We start from the raw sequence: 25,303 nt of genomic DNA on the forward strand, positions 1-25,303 counted from the left end.
GACTCCAGCACCTCCCCAGGCAGACCATTCCAGTACTTCATCCCTCAACACAAAGTGGACCCAGCTTTAACCACTAGACAGGTTTCTTCCACAGTGCACCATGAACTAGGAAATTAATATATTGCAGAGACTTGACTTTTTCTTTCTATTCACAAAGTCCAGCACAATAAAATGGCAAGACATCAGCACAAATAAATACCAAGAGAATGATAAACCACAAATATATGATGCATTACAGTCATTATAAACAGATTTGCCTCTAAGTAGTAAAGCTCAAGAGGAAAACTGTCTCCAAATAACCAATTAACTTCCTTATAATTAATTTTATAAAACACTTCATAGACAAAACATACCCTTAAACTGGGTTTAATGATCAGAGTATCCTGCATGCCACCAAGTACAAGGCTCAGGGTCTTCACATCAAACTGTTTGGAAAGCCTACTCACAGTCTATGTTTACATGATTGTTCAGAAAGTCATTCTGTGCTCTCTGCCTAAGAGTAACCCTTTTTGAAAATACACTGCGTACACTTATTTCTTATCTGTTAACTCATCGAGATGCCAAGTAAGTAAATTTCCCACGATGTCAACCAATAACATAAAGACTTCATTTGTATTGAATTGAAGCAATTGAACTTTTACTCAGCCTCTCATCAGCCTCTTATCAGCCACTGACTTCCTGGATTAATGATTTCTTCCACCTCCTAGTCATTTGTTCAAATTCCCTGGCACTGTTGCTACTTTTACTATCTACACTTTCATTTCAGAATTCTTTGTTCAAGTGAAGAACACCACATAGCACAACCATTTTCCTTTAGATATGCAACTTACTTTCTTGTCACAAATAAGAAAAGCAAGTATGTCCAACAGGATAATTTAAAAATAGTTAATATATAAATTTTTCAAAATTGTTTATGGAAAACTTCATCATGATACTATGAAATTAGGACTGATTCATAAATACCCCCTCAACAGTCTTGCCTCATTCTTCCCCTCTCTTATCCCAAGTGGCTTTGAGTAAGCCTGAAAATAGGAAGACTGCCCAGATGAAGGGTAATTCTTTTGTTTTGAGAGTACTGCCTGACAAAAACATTCTATTCATCTCTACGAACAATCACAACAGCCTTCAGAAAAATAAAAGGCTTGGAAGACATAAGCCTTTTTCTTACCCCATACATTTTACTATTAAACCCAGGATTCATTGTAAAGTAAACACAGAGACTGAGACCTTTTGTCCATGCCTGACAGTAATCACCTCAGAGCTGCAACAGAAGTAATTCCAGTAATGCTCATCTTTACCTTCTATTCTGGCTTGAGATTTGCTAGTCAAAGGGTCCAAGACAGCACTCTAGTTGCAAACTCACTTCAGTTTGACTTGTGTGGAACAAAGCAAGTGTAACTCTTTGACATATTCTACATAAAGCATGCTCTCTCACACTTTGTTTACAATCTGTCCCCCCCATCTGCTAGAGCCAGCCACTGACAGAAAGACTGACATATTCAAAACAAAATCAGATTTGCACTGCTTACAACAAAGTGTATGACAGTCCATCTGAGAATCACAAGGGGAATGCTATGAAAAGAATTCCACGTTGCAGAAAACAAAATAAATCCCTCAATGCATGGTATGCTGGAAGCTATATACATACACAAATAGTTACCAGGAAACATTTTTGGGAGTGTTTGCACAATTCTGTATAGCAATTTGCATACCATAACAAGCAGAGAAGTTAGTTCATCAATAGAAAAGTCTGAACCACAGTGAAGATGTGCTGATCCCCAAGCTGCTGAACTTGGGCTGCTGAACTTCAGATTTGGCCCAGCAGACAAACCACCTAAAGGAGGAAGAGATCAACATGAATCTCATCTAACATCTACACCTTCCCTACACTGAAGGAGAAATTTAATTTTCTTGTCTAAAATAAATTTGAGGTAGAAAACTGTAAGAAAGTTCCTAAAATAATTCAGCATTTTGCTGTTCAAGATTAAATTTGTTTTCAAAACTTTATTCTCCTCCAAAAAATCTTCAGAACAAAAAACAGCCAAAGACAAATCAATTTTACCTCCTCTGTCACCAATATAATTTACATTACTTTGGACAGCCTTGCCTCAGTTTCTAAAGATAGGCAACAGAAAAAAAAAAAAAATCCTGTGCTGCCACACCCTAACGGATTTGAGGCCTTGTAGGAGACCACTGCCACTGGAGGCAATGGCCCTACACACAATCCAGCTGCAGAGTTTACTTGCCACCTGGTGTCCAGGAGCATGGGAGTTCAAGCAGGCAGTCAGTCATGAGGACTGGGGAAGTAACCAACACGACAACCAACGGTGGTCCCTGGCCCCAGACCCTTTGGTGAGCAGATCCCAACTTCTGTGTCCACACTGGGGAAGTGAAACAGGCTCTTTCAGCAGCACTGCATGCATTTTTTGAGCAAGTATGGCAACAAAACACAAGCTTGAGCATACCAGGGTCAACTCTAAAACACCCTCTGTCCTTGAAAAGTACCAAAGTACTCCATACAGGGTTTTTTCCTCTGGAAGCAACTGCAAAGCAAAATTATATAAGAAAAACTATCAGTTGTGTTATTCAACACACAACAAGAAAGCATTCTACACTGATGAGTATAAATTATTCAGTTTTGCATAAGTCTTCAAATTTTTAAAAGAAAACAGTTCTGCTGAGGTAATAATTGATTCACCTTTCACCAGCACAGCCAGGTCCCCAGAGTTCTTTCATTTTGCTATGAAAAATTAACATACCTGGCAGAAGTCTGTGTGAGGAACAGGTGTGTAAAATTAAAGGAACTGAAAGGGAAGCAGAATTAACAGAACACAGCAGAAAACTATAGTCCAGAGATGCCCACAATAACACAAGCCAAACAACTGCCCAATCACAATTTCTCTCTCATTACTTCTAGTCTCTTTATTATAAAGATCAGTTTTAGGCATAAATTTTCTATTTCACTGACCTTAAGCAATAATTAACTTCAGGCTCAGTAGCTGGCCTGCAGGACTAAAATGAGATTAATTCCACTTTTGTCAAAAATCTGTATTTTCCTAGATTATACCAAAGGCATGCAAGAGCATCATAGAGAGAATTACTGCAAACACTGATAGGAAAATTGCTAGGGAAGGCTATAGAGGCTTTGCATTATTGCAGAACCACTTCCATTACAAACAACACAGATTATTATATTTAGTAAAGAACAGCTCTGCATATTTTCTTCAAAATTAAAGCCATTCAAGTCCTGTTGAAATCCAGAAGATTAGGCTGGATTACCCCAGACATAAGAGAAGATGCTAAGAGAAGTGGACATACCTACATGACTTTAATGTTTTGTGAGTCAAACAGATGAAGGAATTTTGCATGTTTTTGAAATTATAAGGTTGTGAAAAACCAATTGCTTTTAAGTACAAGTGGTTTAAACACTCACTTTTATCTTTGTGAGGAGTAGCAGTAAAATGAACACCCCAGAAAACTTCATTCTTTTCAGAGAGGTATCAGAAAGAGATTTTATCTATGTTCAGTTCATCATCCACTAAGGGTTACCCCCACAAAGCAATTCACAGAAAGCAAACAAACAAAATTAACATCCTGTACCCAAACCCACACATTCACCACTTGTTATTAAGTTTCAATTGATAGATTTTGATACATTGATACATAAAAGTCTTTAGATTTGATACAACTGCTCAGCTAAATCACTCCATTTTAGACAAAACATTTTAGTCAGGGAAGGACTGAGGCAAGAGATTGAGAAGCTATTACAGCATCAGCCATGCAGCTGCTATGAAAATCCAGGCATAACTCAGCTTGAACACGTTTCTACAAGTCTGAGATCATAGACACTTTCAGCAAAAGCCATCTGAAGACTAATAGATAACGTCTTGTTTCTCTCTCTACAACATAAACTCAAATGCATCCCAGAGAAGCACTGAGTTACAAGGAAAACACAAAAATTTCCAAGCCAAATGCATAAACAAAGTGTACAGTCTTTATTCCAGGGAGCATAAGAACCTCCATAGCTGAGGCTGCTTTTAAATTTCTTTCTTTGCATTGACAGAGGTTAGTTCTGAACGGAGTACTATTGGTTACTATAAAAAGCAAGAAGAACAGCAAGCAATCATTGTGGAAGAGTGCATAAAGGAAATGATTGCACAAATATAAACATATTCTGCCCTTCTTTCAAACTGAAGATTCAATCTTTGTAAATACACACAATTATATGTATGTTTCCACACAAGAAAAAGTCTATTATGTACCCTTGAAGCATGTCAACAAATACATTTACTTCTGCCTTCATGTTTCACAGAAGCACTAACTGGAACATGAGAAGTCCTATGAAATAGGATATTGAATATATTCAGGACTAATAGTAGCAGACAGAAGAGGCTGTCTTGATGTATCCGAAGTGACCTTAAACAATTTGACACTGAAGTGAAAGGATGGCTTAGAGTAAGAGAACCTTAAGAGAAAGTGGAATAGTGTCTGAGATGTAAATAAGAAGTGCATGCCCTAACACCTCAGTATTTTTTCGCATAGAAAGAGCATAATAATCTCTTCAGAAAGAAAAAAAAACAAGAACATACTGTGCTGCCTGGTAACAACAGACTCATGTGATAAGAAAATGAAATATTTTCACAGTTTTAATATGCATCTGCTGATCTAAAACCCTACTAAAATACAAGAATTCAAAAAGGAAAAAAGATTGAAGTAGAAGCAATCTTTTGTAAGTAAAAGACCCTGGCAATGGATGCTGGAAAAGAGCTTCATGGTTTTGCTTGGTCAACATATACTACTGGTGCTGAATCTGCTCACAGGAAAAAAAAAAAGTTAAAATATATTTATACTTTCTATTTCATGAACATACAGATTATCCTGAGTCATCTGGTATTTTTAAAGTGTAAGCATACTACACTTAATTATTTAATGTTCAACACAGTATTTTCCTATATCACTTGCTAATAATATGTGAGGAAAAAAATCTCAATTTATAAAATGATTACAGTAAACTTTTCTGATATACAATTACTTACATTTGATCCAATAGATATTCAGTAGGCACCACTTTGTTAAAGTGAACAAAACTGAATCACAATAAGCAAGGATTTTTCATAAAATAATGAAATGTGACAGAACACCCTAGCCTTTACCTGTCCTTGACAAACTTCAAGCAATTATTTTGAAAATATTTACTAATGATGGCTAATAATGGAATAATGTAAGAAACACATTTTTAAGATCCAATTTACTGGTATAAGACTTAAGCAAATTTTAAGTCATAATAAAGTCAGTCACTTTCTTCAAATTTCCACATAAGACCTATATGATAATGATGCCAATCAATTACTCAAATGTATTCTAGGAACCTGTTGAAATCAAGTGTAATTTTTATGTATATAACATTTGAAAGACCTTGAAAGCCAATCTGAATACACAGCAATCTGGACATTGCAACTTACATCTTAGTTAAACAACCACATCATACCTTCAACAGTATTATAAACTCTTCTTATCAATGACATTTTAAGATATCCTCATGCAGATGCAAATCTAATCTGTTATAAATTAATAGCAATTGGATGCTTTAAACTAATTTTTCTCCAATTTTCTTTAAATATTAAATTTGGACAAAAAGATTAGTCTGTTCTGTATGGCCATAAATTAACTAGATTGTTTAAAAGAATCCCTAAAAATGCTTTTCAGGTTATGTTTGGTACATCAGGGCAGTGAAAGCATGAATTTATGTCAAAATTTTGGCATTTCAAATAAAGAGTGCACACATACAACAGAGAAGCACACCACTAATCTTTCCATTCACCAATGTTATCTGAAAATTGTTGATGTGTGCTTCTAAAAAAAGTAAGCATTTCAGCAAAGTTACTCAGCTCTTTGTCTAAGTAACTGTGAAAAAATACACTATTTTGATATAGTGCAGCAAAGTTTTCTGGCATTTTATTACTTGGTCAGAGAATCTTCTTAAGATACATAAAACAAAAAAAGTAACAAACCCCTTTCATTCTCTCCATTGATTTTCAATACAAATGTCAAGGAAACCCCAATTCATCCTCACATACTATGAGGTTTGAGGAAAATAAATTGCAGGCTTGCCATACATTTAGTTTGAAAAATGGACATCACTTTATGCCAAAAGAGAAGAAAATAGCACAAGATGTATGAATATTTTATCACTGCCAAATGGAGTTAAGAAGAGGTGGCTATAAAGACAAGTGGCCTGCAGCAATATGAGTAAGAACAATTCTAGTAAACTAAGTAATAGGTTTTCAACCAACAATTCAAAACAGAAACTCAAAACTTGCTATACAAAAGTATGGCTCTCTCTTGGACGGACTAATTGAAGTTTTCATCCAAACAGACTATGTGCCACCAGGAGATGTTCTGTATACATATACCCCTAAACACTGACTTTTACAAGTGAGTCCTGTGGATCACAGCCTCCAAACTAATAATCACTAAATGGAAAACAGTGTGAACAGGCCCTTCCCTCACAATATTAGTAGTGCTGTTAGGTCAATTGTTCCTAGAAATCTAGTTAATTTTATTGGCTATTTCTCTTTTTGGCATAAAGTCAATGTTTGGCATGTAATTCTGAGCTAGCTTGTAATACTGGTTGTCAGATGATGTTAATTACTGTTATAGGAACGATTAGGCTCTTCAGGACTAGAAATTACATAATATCTGGGTAAGGAACAGAAAAACATCTAGATTTCATTTTCAAGAATCTCACATGTAGGGGAAAAAAATGAAACACCAAAACAAACTGCACAAGAAGGAAAGACATGATCATCTGATCTCACAAAAAAAAGGTAGCTTGCAATTAAAGCACAAATAAATCTAAATTACAAGAAGTACGGATGAGGAATTTGGTAACAACCATTCAGAAACAAAATTTTTCATTCACCTCTTCAATATTCTCAGATCTAGAAAACTTCTGGAATAACCTTCTCATTTCTGCTCCCACTGAAATGAAGGGGGAAAAAACCCACCTTAAGCACAGGCACCAGCCTGTACTCAAAAGACTGAATTTACCGTCCCACAAAGAGGCCCTCTGAACAAAGAAAATAAGTGCAGGTGCGACAGAGGTCTGAACTGCTTGAATTGCATAACTATTCTTATTCTTTCCCAGAGGCACTTGAAAACAAGGCACAACAAAATCTTCTACATCTCCAGTCAATTTTGTTTGAAAAATCAAGCACAGATACAGGATTGAAGGCTGGTTTGCTTATATGCACAGTTTCCCTCTTATAAATTGGAGGGATGAAATGAAATCCACTTCAGGAGAAATATCCTGACGAGACAGAAAAAAAAAAAAAAGGAAGTGGATGGGGAAAGAGACAGAGGACAAAAGAGGATGAGGAAAAACTAAACTGTAAATTGTCAAGACATTCTTACAAGTACAGCTGATCTTCAGTCCAATTACAGCTGCAACTGCGACTCAACTGCAGCTGTTCTGCTTTCCAAACTAAGCTGGTTGATAAGCAAAGCTTCCTGAAATAAAAGTCTACCAGAGTACAAGACTTGCTGTTCACAAAGACTGGGCAAATATGTCAGTTACTGCTTTGAAAGGGGTGCAATCTTTTAAGCACAACTTTTGAACACATGTACCTGGTATAGGAAGCAAAATGCATTGCTATCTTCATAGGAGATTAAATACTCAGCCTAACCAGTACCAAATATTCTAACTATTATATTAAAGTCCAAACACTTGGAGAAAAATTCCAAACTGAGCACCAAAATTACCTCCTAAATTAATTCACTTAAGAAATTAACAAAACCAGTCCTTATTTTCATACCAACAACTCCTTGAAGCAGAAGCAGGGGGGAAATGAGTAACTAACAGACAGCATATCCCTTTTACAGCTGAGCATCTTTGAGAACATCAGGAGAGGGAAAAAGGCAATGTTAAACCATTACCATTATAATCAGTAGTTAGTCTTCAGCTGCCCTGCTTAACAGACCTCATGAACAAGAATGTATTAAAGGCACTCAGAAGAAAAAACTCTCAGAGCTTTGACTGTATGTCATATTTCTATCAGACATTCAACTTTCACAGACTTGTTTCACTGAATCAAAACCAATGTTTAACCTAGCACTGCAAGAAATCACTAATTTTAAATCTTAGGAAAAGTACTGACCCTAAACATATGTTATTCTATCTTCCCATCACAATTAAAGAAGTATATTAGAGACAGTAGGCTGCTGAGGGCTTCTCCCACCATGGCTTGGAGCATGGATTCTGCACGCACAGATAGAAAAGATTACATGTTGATGCTAAGATTACATGTACAGAAACTTTTCTGCCACCTTAGAAAGTCCAGGGAACTACAGATTTCACTGGTTTATAGACTTCAAGCTCTGTCTTTGCAAAAAATTAATACAGACTAAAATTTTATATGCTGCAATTCCAAATCAGTGCCAACAACACCTATAGACATTAGTTCAGAATAATAACTTCATTAAAAAAACCAAACTCTAAATACTGACAGAGAAAAACAGCAGAACTACTTAATGATAGGAAATATATTCAGTAATCATTTCTATCATATGTACAGCAAAGTGTGTACACCATCACCCTCTTAAGCAGTGCTGACTTTACTGAGCAATAAAAGGTTACAAGAGTTGGGGCAGAACAAAAGATGCAAAACAAAGGTCATTGAATCCATTTACATGCCACCTTATAGGCAAAATATAAAAGAATTTCCTTTCTAAAATCAAGTCCTAAAGTCAAACACCATAACTATAACATAAGAGACACATTTCTCCTACAAATTAGTTTTTAAAAATCCTTATACAATACCCAATAGAAATAAGTTTCCTACAATCTTCCAAAGAGTACCTCAGTGCATTTGAACAAGGAGGTTAAGTCCCTTCCAGCATCTTACAGCAACACCCAGAATGGAGAGATGCTGGAAAATAGCTCTCCAATGCAAGCAAGGAATTAAAGCAAAATCCACAGGAGACATTTGCACTCTAGCTGGAAAATTATACGATCAAGTCAATAGTGAAGTATTACACACAGAACAACAATTGAAAATTTTCCAGGTAACTGGACATGATTATCAGTAAGACCTGAAGCATAATGCCAGAGATTAACAGAGAAGAGGAATTTCTGTTTTCTTTCTGTGCATTGTGGACTCAAAATTCGACCTCCTAATAAAATATCTTTAAACATGTGCTCTATTAAAGATAATAGTAATCAAACCTGAAATATAGAGGTAGCCTTAATAATTATGTGAGCCAGTTTTCCAGACAATAGAATGTTCTTGCTATTTGCCAGTAATATTAAATAGAAAAGGCCAATCTTCAAAACAAACCCATGCATTCTTAAAAGCCATAAAGTGAAATAGTTATGGAGCAATTTTCTGTCTGAAAAAGTAAAAAGCTATCTCTAATCTACCACTGCAGTGAAAGCACTATCATAGGCACTAGGATACGTGTAGAGTTCCATGTATCTGGATTTCGCCATACTTTGTCTGGTGTAAACCTGTTGAATTCCAGCTCTTAGGTCATCCCATATCTGGTCAAGACCAATCTGTTTAAGTCCATGCGGGTTCTGACTCCTATTCGACGACATTTTGTATTTCCTGTAAAGTCTTCCAGTGCAGCAGCCTGAGCTCTTGTTATTCCTCCATCAGAATCACAAGTCAAGTAACATTCTAAACTTAGTTGCAGCAACTCAGCAAGATATTCTTTACACACAAAATGTGATGTTCTTCAGGAGGATAATCTGCAATAGGAAAAGAAAGCATACATGTTATATGACGGTCCAAATTTATCCACACTAAAGATACAAAATTTATTATTTAATTGAAATATTGTTGTTTACACAGATGAGAAATACATCTTAAGATGTGAAATACCAAAACCAAGGAAAATAATTTAGCAATTCACCACAAAATGAGACAGTTAGTATCCAGAGTTATCCAAAGACTGTAGGTACTTAGATCAGTGCAGCTGACAACAAAACCCTAATGCTAACAACACAACATAACAGTAAAAAGATTTCCAAGCAGCAGACACTATTTACCAGCAAGTGTAAATAGATCCTTCCCATTCAACAGTAAAACTCCAGTACTTCTGAACAGCTCTGGCTTCTGTGGTATCTCATTGCTTAAGAAGCATCCTTATGGATATTGAAGATTAACAAGAAAATACTACAATTAACTTTTTCTTCAGTTATCAATAACTCTTCCAAACTTGAGAATCTATTACAGGCAACCTGAAAGGCCAAGGCATTTTGGTAGCAGAGAATTTTCCTATCTGGCAAGCATATGCTTACATTAATTTCTTTGCTTTGTAGAAGATCACCACTTCCTTCAATATAATTTACCAGAAAGAGAGCATACAGTCAATAACAGTGGGAAGAAAGAACTACTAATAGGAGTACAGAATAAATATCAATTAAATTGTGAATGAAGCAATCAGAAAGTAATAAAATGCACTACTCCCTTGAGTTTTAAGTGCACAAAGTTCGGGACATAGTGAAAAAATGGCCACCAATTCATCAGCCTCAAGATACTACGGTGAAGGAACATATTCACCTGGAAAGGTCCACTGAAAGCACTGAGCAGAGAAGATTCATCTTTATACAAGTCCATACATATGTTTACAACTTTAACATGACTTATCCTCCAAAGCAACAGGGTTAAGTACATATCAGAAAATGACAATGTAAAAAATTAGCCCACAAATAAAAGAGTTTTACTAAGTCAGGACCAACTTAATCTTACTGGAGTCTTTCTATTCATACAGGGAACTTGTAAGAAAGATGGAAAAAGACTTTTTACTAGTAACTGTAGTTACAGGAGAAGGGCCAATGGTTTTAACTTAAAAGAAGGTCAATTCAGAGTGGATATAAAGAGGAAATTCTTTACTGTGAGGGTGGTGTTGAGACACTGGAACAGGCTGTCCCAAAAAGCTGCAGATGCCTGACTCTGGCAGTGCTTAAGGCCATGCTGAAAGGAGCTTTGAGCAACCTGATCTAAAGGACGGTGTCCCTGCCCAAGACAAGGAGACTAGACTAGATGATGACCCCTTCCAGCCTAAACAACTCTGTCATTCTGCACCCTAGAGCTCACTGACTGGAATATTCAAACCACAGTGAAACCTTATGGTGTTCCATTTTTCTCCAGACAATAAAGTTTTATGATAAATCTGTCATCCAAGGTTCACATGAACCCTTCCGTAATTTCAAGAATAGTATAGGCTGAGACCAAATAAATCCTATTATTTGTTCTTGGTCTCTGAGAAGCAGAAAATAAAATAAATTATTTTAGAACCTACAGTTAAGTCATAGGTGCTTTGTCACAGCCACTTCTAGGTTATTCCATGTTCCACTCCAGGCTTCACGGAGTTTTGAAAATTAAGTATTCTGTTACACCCTCCCTGACTTCCACCCAGTTATCTTGAAGTTCTCTTTCGTCTTTTCCCCTGAACCCTAGAAAGACCAGCTGAGATAGAGACTTTTCTTCATTCTTTTCAGTCAATGACTGTCTTACTACAGTAACACAGAAATTACCACGCCTCACAGTCCTTTGCTTTCCCATGACCCATACACATTTAAATCCCAACCTCTAAGTAATAACACTACGGAAGTATTTTCATTATGTCAGTCTCAGCAACAATTACAGTCTCATTTAAATCTGACATACAACTGAATATGTAGCTAATTTTCTTTTTTACAGGAGAAACAGCTACTCAGAGGATTAGGTAGAAAAGCAAGAATTCAATCAATATACAACTTAGTAAAGACACACCTAAAGTTCAACCCTCCCATTTTTGTTTCTCTAATTACAGCAAGCTAGCTATTAAAGACACATGACAATCATGCATCATAATGCTGAAGTGGAATCGAGATCATGCCTTGCCTGTATTTAACTTCTTTAATTTTTGGAAACTGAACCTGCTGCAGTACTACTGACAGTGGACTTCCAGGACTGAGCAACAAAAGCCCGGAAGAACAAAGGTCCATGAATGGTCATTCACCTCCACATGCACTCTATGCATGTTACACACCCACAGTCTTGGACTGTGATCCTAAGTCAGCATCGCAATAAAAGCAAGAAAATTAATTCCATGTCTACAATCCAGGAGAGCAGAAACACTCTGATTTCTTAAATCTGGTACTAAAGAAGAAATTGCTTTGAACCTGCAACCCCACAACAACTGCAGTATGTATCAGAATTAACTGTCACTTGCTTATTAATCTGCCAACAGCAAGCAGCCTGGGCTTAGAGTGCATTTGTGTAAAAGTTGTTTTGGTGTACCTAATACAAAATACTTATTTGCCGTATAAGAGCGTCTAACAAAAGGCCAACCCCTTGCTAGCTAGCAGAAAGCATAACCAGCAGATGTTGAGTTTCCCCCTCTATGATGATGGAAATATTTAACTCTCCTCTCTAATTAATCATCTCCTAGTTTTTATATATCCTGGTGCATCTATGAATACTACCTTTACCCAGAATCTTTTCAACTCAAGGCGCTCCTCATTCACACTGTAATAATTTTCCCTCCCCTTCCCCTATAGTAAACCTCTGTATGCTATGAAAAAGAACTTAATTTTGGTTTTTATTTTCACATGCAGTCCACTACATAAAAATATTCATTATAAGTCATAATTCCACTGCATTTGGCATTAACTCACTATCCTTTGGTTGGTGTCAAATTTGACTTTTGCAATTACATTAATAAGGAATGACAGTATCATCTCACTAACTTCCTAGACTCAAACAATTTACTTCTTCCAGTTAACTACTAGTTAACAATCACAAAATAGAGCACTAGATGAATAAATCTATTATCTACTATCAATTTCTTCCAGATCTATTCATGTGCAGAAAAATGGAAAGGTAATTATTAATACATTACTTTAACAAGAATAAAATTTCAATATGTAAGAACACTTTACTAGAAAAACATACTTATGAAAAGAATTATTCGTACTTAGTGGTTAAACTAAATTATGGTATTAAATTTATAAAAAGAGCAAGGGTAACATAAGGCTTTGTTACTTGGCACAGTTGTTATTATAGACAAACATATGATATTCTATTTCATGTGAAAAGTGCTATTATTCTGATTCACACACAAAAAAACTTTTCCTAGGCAAACAATTCTCGAAGGTCAAATTGAGTCCACAATAGTGACACTGCATCTCTTCACCCAACATCGCAACTGCTAAAAAGAGGGAGAGAGTTCCTAAGCCAGTGCTTAGTGCCCAGACTCTGCCTGAATTAAAACCGCACCATTAAGTCATGACCTTTAAATCAGTGAGATTTCTCCTTTGCAAAGTGCTCTTGGCAGGACTACGCATGAGCTGGTCTTGAACTGACCATCACTGTGCTTTCCTACCCAAAGAAAGCAGACTTTTTGCTGACCAGATCAGACTTGCTGCTGACCTGCTTCAAGGATAATACCAGCTGCCTGAGTTGCAACATCCACTCCACAGCTTTGGACCAGAGAACTCAAACTTCATTACAGCTTCAGGAGCAACTATATTTGCATGAGAAATACCACCCTTGCAGTTTCCAGACAAAATAGGCACAATTTGATGCAGCAGGATGATAGTGTTCTATGCCAGCCAATCTTTCAACCCCGCACTCAAGTACTGCAATTAAAACAGTCCAAACAAAAGGAGGTAACACTTCTGCCAAAACTTTAAAACAACCTTGAAGGACTTAAAACAAATGTTACTCCCTCTTTCTCATTACCTGGGGACACACATCATGATAAATAAACATCACATGCAAAGAAATGCAATGCATTAGAAAATACTGGGCTTGTTTTTATTGATAATCTAATAATTAAGAGTATTCTTGAGATATCCCACATCTTTGGAAAATGATGTTTATGCTGGAAGAGGCCTTCAAGAAAATGTGGAAGTTAACCAAGCTTTTATTTAAAAAACATAATAGACCCCACCAGATTTTCAGCATCCCAAGCTATCTGCTGGAGCAAATACCTAATCATTACATCCTAACACAATATAACTTTCAGCTTTACAGCTCCAAGGCCTGTGCATCACCTGTTGTTCCTCCACAACCCCTTATTTCTAAATGACATACTTCAAGATATTTCACTTCAGTAATTACAGAGAGAATTTGAACTTGTCAGCTTCTTGCACAGTAAGAACTTACAGGTTCAGAGCAAGGTTTCCCAGCTGATGCAAGAGCCCAGACAGCACTGTTTTAAAGATGCAATAAAGAGGCACAACCTCTAGACTCATTTTATCTCATCAAATTTCAAATATGAGGAAAATATTCTTGTCATGTCTAATAGCATGAGTTTAAGTGACTGAATTTAATCATACTACACCCAAACCCATTTGGGAAGAGAATGAAGTTTCACTAATAAACTATGGTGGAATGAATGTCACTAAAAACAAGTTCAAAAGCCTTCAGCACTATGAAGTTTCCAAAGTATCTTGACTTCAGCTGATGTGTTAGCATTGTAAGTTCTACACTGTAACACTGCTTAGTTGAGTCATGGTCCTGCATGCAACATTATATAGCACTCACATTTCTGTCCAGAATTATTTTAGGCCACTAAATAGAAAGGCTATGAGCTAGGTAGACAGTTTATGCACTTCACATGACATAATTCTTAAAGCAAGACTAGGAACAAGCATAATGTCCTTAGCACTTCATATGCTACAAACATGTAATTAATTAACATCTGGAGAATATGCCTATAGCAGACATATTCACTGTGCTCCAGCAAAATGACACAACTATTGTAAAAAATGGTTATTCCAGAAATCAGTACCAGAAGAGAAATACCAGATTTTTTTCTCCCTTTTCAGTGAAGATATTTAAGAGACAAATGACAAAAGTAACAATGTTCAGTTCCTCTGTATTACTAAAAAAAACACTGAGCTACATGTAGCTACGTGTAGATGAGTTTTAGCTCAGCTCATCTCATTTGCAAGGGAGATAAATTCAGTTCATTATGAGAAAAGGCAGAGATGTAAGCATGCACACTCCTCCCTCCCAAAACTGGTCTGGTAGAAAATTATGTGCAGCATTAAGGAAAAAAAAAAAACAAAAAAAAACCAAACCAAAACAAACCAAACCAAAAACAAAACAAAACAAACAAAAAAACCCCACAAAAACAAAAACAAAAAACCCAGAAGAAAGTATGTGTAATTTGGCAGCAATTTAAGACCAAGTTGTGTAAATTTGGTGTAAATTTTGGGTGGTTAATACTGTACCTCCCTAACGATGACTTCATTTTGGGCTTCGATGTTCTCCCCACGCCCCCTCCTCCATGTTTTACAGCTCTGATCAATGATATCTAAAGCACTGTAATTAATACACTCCTACATTACTTCATGTGCCAACGATACAGTTGCCAGCTGAGCAAATAAAACAAAGCTTGGACACGTTCTTCACAGCTAAAAAGACTCTGAAATTCAATTTTAAGTTCCAATTTAAGCACAATATATGTAAGTAACTTGGAACTGCAGTTTTCACACTTTCCTTATTTACTTAAATTATCCATGATTGCCCTCACTAAAAGCCTTTTTAACAGATGTGACTTATCTGCATGCCTGAATACAAGTATTTTTCTAAAATATCAGTAACTACTCATCAGAATAAAACCAAGAAACTTGGAGTGTGCCACTTCTTCCCTTCTCTTTGTCTATTATTTAACATTCTTTATTTCTGCCTTTCAGTTTTACCTTTGTCTTCCTTGAACAAGCAATTCCAGCAGCTTTTGACAGGTATCTCCCTACAATAATGCCACGGCTAATACAAAAAACCCCAAACAACCCACACTGTACTCCAACATATACAAGCTGCCTCATAAACAAAGGCTAGATCTAGACTCAACAAGGTTTGCTATTATAGTCTACCCAAGCAAACTCTCCCTTTTGCAACTCCAGCCGAAGTAAACTCTGGTCAATATTTAGAATCCCACAAACAATAAGTTTTAGAGTTGTTTTACTGCATCAACATCTATTTGGAAAACAGTGCAAGGGTCTACATCCTTAAGTACTACATAGGGAAAACATTTCAAGTTTTGCTTGGCCATCCTCTGTTGATGAAATAATCCTTATGTGAAAATTTGTAGATTGCTCCTAAACTGAAATGTCCTTTCGGGACATAAAGTCTTGCATATTCCTGTGTCAAAACCAGGATGTAGACTCTACATTATTTTTTAACTGAGCCAGCAGTTAATGTGTTTCTTAGCTTCTTAAAACACTTTTAATACAGCTTTTATACCTTGGAAAAAGGAAAAATAAGGGAGAAAGTTATACAGAAGTGTAGGGGGTTTGTGTAGCAAGTTTTGGTAATTGGGGGGGGCCCGCTGTAGGGGTGACTTCCATAACAAGCTGGCTGTAGCTCCCCTCAAGTCCAAGACAGCCAATGCCAGCCAGGTCCAGGATGGATCTGCCACTGGCCAAGGCTGTGCCAACCAGAGATGGCAGAAGGGAAGTAAATTATTGCACAGATGTAATTGCACCCATAGAAGAGAGGAATGAGAATATGTGACAGAAACTGTGCAGACACCAAGGTCAATGGAGGACGAGGCATTGGAGCAGAGATTCTCCTGCAGCCTGTGAAGACCATGGTGAAACAGTTCTGCCTCTGCAGCCCATGGAGGACCACAGGGATGCAGAGACCTACTCGCACATCACGAAAGTCCACAGGGGTGCAAATTTCCACTGCAGCCCATGGAGGAGACCCATGTCAGAGCAGGACGATGCCTGAAAGGAGGCTGTGAGTCCATGGGAATCCCATGCTGGACTAGGCTCATGGCAGGGACCCTGCAGACTCATGAACAGAGTAGCTTATGCTGGAGCAGGTTTCCTGGCAGGACTTATGACCATGCTGGAGCAGGCTGTGCCTGGAGGACTGCACCCTGTGCAAAGAGACCCACATCAAAGCAGTCCATGAAGAGCTGTAGCTCATGGGAAGAACTGATGCAAGATAAGTTTATGGAGAACTGTCTCCCATGGGAAGATCTGTGTCAGAGCAGAGGAAGGACTCTTCTACCTGAGCAGTGCTAGAAACAGTCTGTGGTGAACTCACCATACCTCAGGCCCCTGTCTCCCTGTGCTGCTGGTGGGGAGGAGGTAGAACCCAAGGAGGGAGAGGTGGGGAGAAAGTGTTTTAAAAAAATTGTTTTACTTTTCATGCTCCGATTTTGATTAATAACAAATTCAATTAATTTGCCCAAGACCAGTCTGTTTTGCCTCTGATAGTAATCAATGAGAAATCTGTCCCTTTCCTTGTTTCAACTCATGAGTCTTTCATTGTATTTGTCCTCCACTGTCTACCTGGGGGAAATGATGGAGGGGCTTTGGTAATTGCCTGGCATGCAACCAGGGTTAAACCACCACCCTAAGATAAAGAGCCTTGAGTATTCCCACTTTCTCTCTGGCTTAAATCATATATACAACACAACCTGCATAAACCCAAACAAAAAACACAACAAACAAGAAAGCAAAAGACTAAACAAAGCTCAATGAAGCCCAAATAAACATAAATAATGAAGGATAACGCACATGAAGATGCACTTCTTGAATCAGTCAGGAAGATGAACACAAGGAAAATGAGGGAGGACAAGCCATGAAAATTGCTAGCTACCCAACATTCCAAGCAGAAGATAAAGTAATGTATCTTTTTTTCCTTAGAAAGGAGAAAAAAAAAACACACAAAAAACCCCCCAACCAAACACCACCCCAAAAACCCACAAAAAAACCCCAAAAACAACAGCAAAAGGAGTTAAATCCAACACAATTTAGAAAGAACAAACACAGAAGGGCTGGAAACTCTGAAATACCTTGGGCTAGTTTGGAGACCATAATGATCCTGCAAGGACAATTCTTATTCATAACTGTTTTCCCAAAAGACCTTACCAGACATCAAAACTTAAACTAAATCCAACTTAGTAAGCTAAAGCATCATAATCCTATTGATCTCCACCAAGAAAACAGTGTTGTCTTACAGTTTGCTTCAGACATGGTATGTGAACCCTAACACAAATCCCCCAACATTATAACAGCACTCAAAGCACTGCAAAATACACTTTCATACTGCCCTGTTAAAAACACAAACAAGAATTTTCACCTGCAATAATATTTCCAGAGTTTTTCCATGCTCTTGGAAGGCAGTAGTTCTTACAAATAACTTAAAAAAAAACATTAGCATGTTGCTAACAAGCAAAAACCAATTCTGGCTGGAATCTCTTCCCAACAGCTTGCTAATTTTACAACTTCTTCCCTCTTGTTATTTGTGCACGAGCTTGATTGATCAAGGCAGTCCAATTTGCCCCTTCAATTTATAAATAAAGATGATGGTCACACTGATTAATCTTGCAAACAGTGATATTTTCAGACATCTGAATGCACTACAAGAGCACAGCTTAAATACTGCAGAGTTTCTTCCCATAACGTCCTTTATACTAATGTTTCATACTGAAGTGACAAATAAGGGATAAATTAAGGACTGTTGCAGTTACTTACATTCATTTCCTGCATGTAACAAAATCACAACCTGCGAAAGCCGCTCCCTCTTTATTTTATATTTTGCTTTTAAATAGTGTTTACATTAAGTGTATGGATATGTGCTAGTGATCTTGATTCTGACTGTGGCGTAATGCTGCAAACACTGTTGGCAATGAACAGTACACCTTTCATATATTTCATTCCAGATGCCTACTGTCAACCCAAAAAAGAATGAGCACCTTCTCATTAAAATCCAGAAAGGGATCTGTATGTAATTCTTCTGGTTCAATTCCAAAGTCTGAATTCTAGCAGCCTTAACTTCTAGCAAAGAATTTATACCTCACAAAAAGTTAGTTCTACTTAAAAAACTTGGTATAATTTTCAGCAAATTTTAATCAGTTTTGATCTCTAATAACTGCAACAGGCACCTTTGGTATAGAAGTGAAAAAATTTAACTTAATTTTGTAAAAGTTAAAATTGCCACACAACCCTAACACCCGCATTTAAATCCTCCTTCTTTTTGATTAAGCTTGCACCAGTAATTAAAGCTAAGCCTGCAATAGAATGTAACAAAATCAATTTAACTACTAAAGGATATAAACTTTGATTTTATACAACTCCTATTAGTGACAGCATCCTAGCATAGGCACACTTTCAGAAACAACAAAACTTCTTCAAAAGTTATCTCTGAAAAAAAAGAGTAAGAGAACAGTCTGTTTTCTTTAAAAAAAGCAAACATTCTAAAAAAGCATTTTCAATTGTACAGTGAAAAGTTTATCCTTTCTCTACCCAGAAGCAGAGCATTTGCCCATGAAATTATTACCATGAAAAGCAAGATGAAAAGACTAACAGCTAACAAACTATGAACTATTTCCTAAAATCCTCTTTTTTCCCCTAATGCAGTCCTCCAAACTTTAGATAGTTTCCAAATGACAGTCTCCACCACCTGTGAGACTAAAGGAGCTTGCAAATTTACATATGAAATTAAGTTTAAATTACAGAGCAAAACAGGGTGAACTAAGGTCACACCACCAGCCTCAGCTCTGAACTCTAATCCACATTAAGATATTGTCCAACCTGAAACACAGAGGAACAAAAAGTCAAGTTACATCAAATGCAAATTAAAAATACAAGAAGTTTCTGACTTCAGTTATGTCTGAAATTGCCTTACTAATAACCCAAATTTTTGTAGCTGCCTGCTTCAAATGTATAAATTTATCTTTTTCTCTTCCTTGTATAGTAATGAATCAAATACATCCAGGTCCCAGTAGCAAAGCCACCGGTCTCAAATAAAATAGGAAAAGTATGTGCATGTCTTGAAAAGATAAGTACGTTATCAGAGCAGAGTGAGGAGCTCCCTGCACTGCAGAAACTTTCCATCACCATGATCCTCACCATGCTACATGTAAATCCATTTCTTGTACACAATAACACCAACTTGAGAAATACAGCAACATAAACTAGAGCAAATCTAATGAAATCCAAAGACAAGGAGAATTTTCTATCAACTTTAGGTACTTGTAATTTAAAGAAAAACAGAAGTCAATGGTATTGAACTGATATTCAAATCTAGAGCATAACTACAAAGATGTCAGAGAAAATGTATTTTCTTAATCCTTTATTCTTAGTCCTACTGTCAAGCAATGCCTTGTATGCATTAGACCAAACTAAAGCAGGGAACCTTTTGATTCCAAAACCAGAACAATCCAAAGGAGAAGAAAAGGAGATAATGCAAATTCTTTTCCTGGGATTTTGGAAGAACATCACATTGAAGTTACACTGTTTACTCAAGAACCATAAAACGGTTTGGCTTGAAAGGCACCTTTAAACATCACCTAGTAACCACCCCTCTACAACAGACAAACATACTGCACTAGATCAGGATGCTGAAAGCCCCATCCAACCTGGCCTTGAACACTGCCAGAAATGGGGCACCCACAACTTCTCTGGTTACCCTGTTCCAATGCCTCACCACCCACCAAAGTAAATAATTCCTTCCTTATAACCAATTTAAATCTACCCTCTTTCCATTTAAAATTTATGTCCTTTGTCCTGCCACTACAGGTCTTTGCAAAAAGTCTCTCTCCATCTTTCTCATAATCCCCCTTTATACACTAAATGAAAGCCTCAATAAGGTCACCCTGGAATCTTCTCTTCTCCAGGCTGAACCACCTCAACTCTCTCAGCTATAGGAGAGGTGTGCCATCAGTCTGGTCATGTCTGTAGCCCTCCCAGGATCTACTCTAATAACTGCATGCCTCTCTTGTGCTGGATGCCAAAGAGCTGGATGCAGTGCTCCAGGTAAGAGTTACCACAGAACAAAACAGAATGAGAATCACCTACTTCTTTTTACAAGTTCAGGATACTACTGGCAAAGAAAGTACTGAAATTTTGGAGAGAAAGAGACACCAACTCTGGCAAAAATTTACATATGACATATGAACATATTTACATATGAAATTTACCCATTCCCTGAAGTACGAAATTAAATTACTATTTTTCTATTTTCACAGTAGCCTTCATTTTTCGAAGGTTCATAGATAAAGAAGGAGTTGAAAAACACTACATTAATTAAAGTGGAATGTAATCAATGTTTGGTTTAGTTAAAAAAATACATATTTGATTTTGACTTGTATCATTTACAAGAGGTAAGGCAGCAACAGGAAGACGTTCTCTCTTGTGACATCAAGAGGTTCTGTGGGTAAAGAGAAAACTGACAGAGAACTACTCACTGGGACACAGATAATTTCCTAAAGCAGTGACCTTTCCAGAAGCTGGGATAAGGCAGGGAGTGTTTAAATCTGTGGTTATATTAAAAGCTGCAAGTTACAGCACTATTACAGGGCACATCAGTTCAGAGCAATTTTATTATCCAGTCATTTAGTCACACCTGTAACAGGTCAGGACTGCAGCGCTGTAGAAACATGAACTGCCAATCTGCTCTTGTTCTAGTGGTTCTTCTACTGAAAAACATACAACTCTTACAATAAAACAGTAAGTTACTCATGTAGACAAGTTCAACATGTCTCTGTAATTTTCCAAGAATTATATTTTCTTACTGAAAATTCTCTTTTATCAAGCAAGGGAAACTCAAGTGGTCTCCATAACAAACCAAAAAAATAGCTGTTTAAGTTTGCATGCTGAATAGATTATAATTTGTAACCAGACCTCTAAATGTTGGTTCCAACACCCACTTCTTACATGGAGATAAGCTTGAAAAATACAGTTAGCTAAAATTTTCCTATGAGAGTACTCTTACCTAAAAAACATGCTAGCACCTAAGTATTCAATTTAAAATGAGATCATGCATTCCTAAAGCACATGCAGAACTTCCAAGGCCAAGTTTTCCATACTCTTCTTTCTTCCAGGTCTGTGCAGCAGGAAGACTGCACCAAGCTGCAGGCTGCTATGACTGCCTCTGCACATCCTCCTGATCTCCCATCCAAGTGGGATTTCTGCTCCGTTTTCCTTCTGATGCACAGAAACAGACCCTGTTGGACAGCACAGGAAGTACAACAGTACAGTTGGTGCCACACTGACCTCTTACCAGGAAATTCCTCACTTCATGCTAATAATACAGATTTTTGATGTTGAGAGTAGAGTAAGTGGAGCATCTTTAAAACTAACATTTTGTGGGGTTTTTGATTAATTAAAAAAAAAAAAAAATCAAACATCAGTGGCAAGAGAGAAGATTCCAGGTATTTCCAATCCATGCAACCACTGGCACCTGAGATATGACTCATCATTAAGTTAGGCCCTACTGAAATAATTGTAACTACACAAAACTAGGCAATATCTAAGAAATACAACAGATGAAAATCAGTACTCCAAAATGTTAACACAAAAGTTGTATGTAGGATAACACTTTTTAAGCTATCTGAGAACTTTCTCTAAGGACTCAGTATTGTTTTTATAATACTACTTCTAAAATCCAAGAGCTTGCACCAAGACTACAAATAAGCTAAATCAAAAAAGAGTAGTATCCAAATAAGGGTGTGCATCCATTTATCTTAAATGAATTTAAGTTATTTAATAAAGCAATAAAGCAATGTGATTTTCTCATGGTTTGAGCAATGGGCCCAAGTTTTAAGGCCAGTTCAAAGCAGTGTACAAAGGAGCAAGGTGGAAGAAGAATCATTTTGCTAAACCACCACCGCTACTTTGTCAGCTAAGGAGTAAAACACATATGCCTAATTTAGGTGCCCAAACTAAGACTATATTTCTATATGATCCCTGGCTAAGCAATGGAAAGTTTCCTCCAGAGACGCTATTAACACAAGGCACTGAACCGGGATTCTATAGTTAGGTGTATGAATTAATCCCGAGATCAAATGTGCTCACCATACCTCCACAGGGCAAGTGTGTCCAGTGCTGAAACTGCACCTCAAACATGTGGTCATGAGGTGGCTGTGAAATGTAACCAATCTTAAGAACCAAACCAACTAAGACAGACACAAAATAAGAAGTTGGACAATAAATACTAAAAACAAGAAGTTACAAAGCAGATGGAGAAGGCTTCTTTCTGGTCAAGTCACCATCAGAAACTCAAAGTGCCGATGCCACACAGACACGTAATCATCAACACACGACATTACAGCAGTTCATTGTGAGTAAAAACTACGTACCATGGTACCTGTACAGTATCTTGCTACTTCCCCAAAGAGGAGGTATCCCAAATACACTCCACACCAATTAAGTACCAATTCACAATATGGTATTACAAACATTATTTAGCCTAATTCAAGCTATGTAGCCACCACATATTTCTGGCTTCCATGGACGATTCTTCCCAGTCCTCCCAAAAGGATTTCCAATAGAGATTTTTTTCTCCCCGAGTAGCATCAGGGCATGTGTCTGTATTAGGGCTGAGGTAAGTGATTATATATGAACACATATACCAAGGGAAAAGTTGCTAAAGAAGACAGTAAAAAATCAAAACAAAATAAGGTAAACCAAGTAATTAATCTCTGCCCTTTCAGTGTTTAACGCTATGCCAGCTGAAACCAGAACACAAGTATTCAGATAACCTAGGGTAAAATTCCCTTCTCCTCAAAGGCATAGATAGAGCATTTAAATACAAAGTGAGGGAGACAGTATATGAATCTACAGAGGAAAGGAGTATGTGCAAAGAAAAGAGTATTAGGTGAGATCACAAGGAAGGCTTTAATGACAGGAAAGTAAGATCAGAAGGGCAAAAAAGCATGAAGAAGGAAACGGTTACTGGGCAGAAGAAAACTGGAAGGGGAAAGGTAACAGAGGGGTAATGACAGTGCTGGAATATAACTTCAAGAGGAAACAAGAAGGATGGGGAAAGGACCCCAATCAGGACACACTTAGCTTGCAGTGGCAAAGTTACTGGGAAACGAGCTGGTTATTTGAAACAAAAAATGCAAGATAGTCATCTGTTTAGAGACAATAAGTACACAGACAAACAAAGGGTTACGGGGCACCTACAACAGTAGGTGGCAACAAGGGGAAACCCGGCGCACAGTCCTTGAGAGCAAGAGAAACCTAGAGAAGTTGACCAAGATGAACTGTGGCAAAGATCCCCCAGCCACGATGGTACGTGAGAGCACTAGGGAATGTCTCCAGGTACAACCAAATAGCTCCTAGACAGACCTGAGTATCACCAGGGCTATGGGGATTGGTGGGATGAACAGGGTGAAAGGAAGCAGCACAGGAAAGGACAGGGAGGACAGAGAGCAGGTGAACTCCCCAAAACAGTGCCCGGTGAGGTTACGGACAAAAGCTCACAGGGAGAAAAGAGAGGAGAGGCGTGGGAGGAGCAGGGCCTGGGATGGCTGGGGTGGGCAGTCCCGGGGCCGACTGGGGCACAGCGAGGGCTGCGGGAGGACGGGCCCGAGGTCCGAGAGCCGCCGGGGCGGGACGGAAAGGCTGGGGCAGGCACCGAGGCGCCCTAGCCATGCGGGGGCCGCGGTCACGGGGCAAGGCCGGGGTGGGAGGGAGGGAGCGGGCAGCCCCGCGGTGGTCGGGCAGCTCCTGCGGGGCCGGGGCGGCCAGCGGGGCGCTCCCGCACCCCGCCGGGGGCGATGCGTGCTGAGTGCGCAGCTCGCGGCCTCCCCGCTCCGGCCCGGCCCGCGGCTCCGGGGCCGGATCCACGAGCGGCCCGGGCGGCCACCGCCGCCGCCCCCGCGCTCCCGGGCCGGCAGCGCCCCCGGGAGAAGAAAGGCGGGCGGGCGGGCCGGGCCCGACCGCCCCTTCCCCCGGTCCCCGCGGCGTGACTCAGTGCCGGGCCCCGCGCCGCCGCCTTCGCGTCCTGCCGGGCCGGGCCGGGCCGGGCCAGGCCTCGCTGCGACACAACGCCGCGGCCTCCCTGCACTCACCAGCATCGCGCGTCCCGCAGAGTCAGGGCCACGTCCGCCCGCCCCTTCCGCCTCCGCCGGGCCCGGATCCGCCGCCGCCACCTCCCCCCGGCGCGGCCCGGGGATCGCGGAGGCGCCGCCCCTCGCAGCCGCCCCGCCCCGGCTCACGGCGGGCGGGGAAGCGGGGCTGCGGCTGCCCGCGCCGGCAGGGCCCGGCGGGGCCGGGCCTCGGCCTGCGGCGGAGCCCGCCCGCCGTCAGCCGCTCGGCGGGGGAGGCCGGCCCGCCGCCATCCCCTTGGCTGCCGGGCCGGCCCTGCCCTGCCCTGCCCTGCCCGAGGGTCGGTGCTCCGACCCTCCCCAGGTTAGTCCGGTGCCAGAAGAGCTGAAGGATGAGCTGAAAGACTTGGGAGTGACGATTGATGAAAAAGTCAACATGAGCCGGCAAGTGTACGCTCGCAAGGCAAAAAGTCAATTGAACTTGGGCTGCATCAAAAGCAGCTCTGGGGTC

The 25,303-nt window shown here is 39.1% G+C and overlaps 1 protein-coding gene across 6 annotated transcripts in view; it reads right to left on the minus strand.

The window, feature by feature from the left end:
* The window catches only part of CUL1 (cullin 1), a 52,540-nt gene extending 27,681 nt beyond the window's left edge, over positions 1 to 24,859 (minus strand). Inside the window, exons 1-4 of one of the 6 annotated variants that reach the window (XM_085573415.1) lie at positions 22,814 to 24,859; positions 21,732 to 21,963; positions 21,363 to 21,435; positions 9,456 to 9,748 (exon numbers count right to left, since the gene is read on the minus strand). In XM_085573415.1, coding sequence (XP_085429541.1) covers positions 9,456 to 9,595 — 140 coding nt within the window. In that variant the 5' untranslated portion in view covers positions 9,596 to 9,748; positions 21,363 to 21,435; positions 21,732 to 21,963; positions 22,814 to 24,859. Of the gene's footprint in view, positions 1 to 9,455; positions 9,749 to 21,362; positions 21,436 to 21,731 lie in introns of all 6 variants that reach the window. The other 5 variants (XM_085573414.1, XM_031503925.3, XM_085573412.1 and 2 more) reach the window with 5 other exon arrangements.
* Positions 24,860 to 25,303: the final 444 nt, after the last annotated feature.

This window comes from Lonchura striata, chromosome 2 (assembly GCF_050655825.1).
Source record: "Lonchura striata isolate lonStrDom1 chromosome 2, ASM5065582v1, whole genome shotgun sequence".
Classification (NCBI taxonomy): Eukaryota; Metazoa; Chordata; class Aves; order Passeriformes; family Estrildidae; genus Lonchura; species Lonchura striata.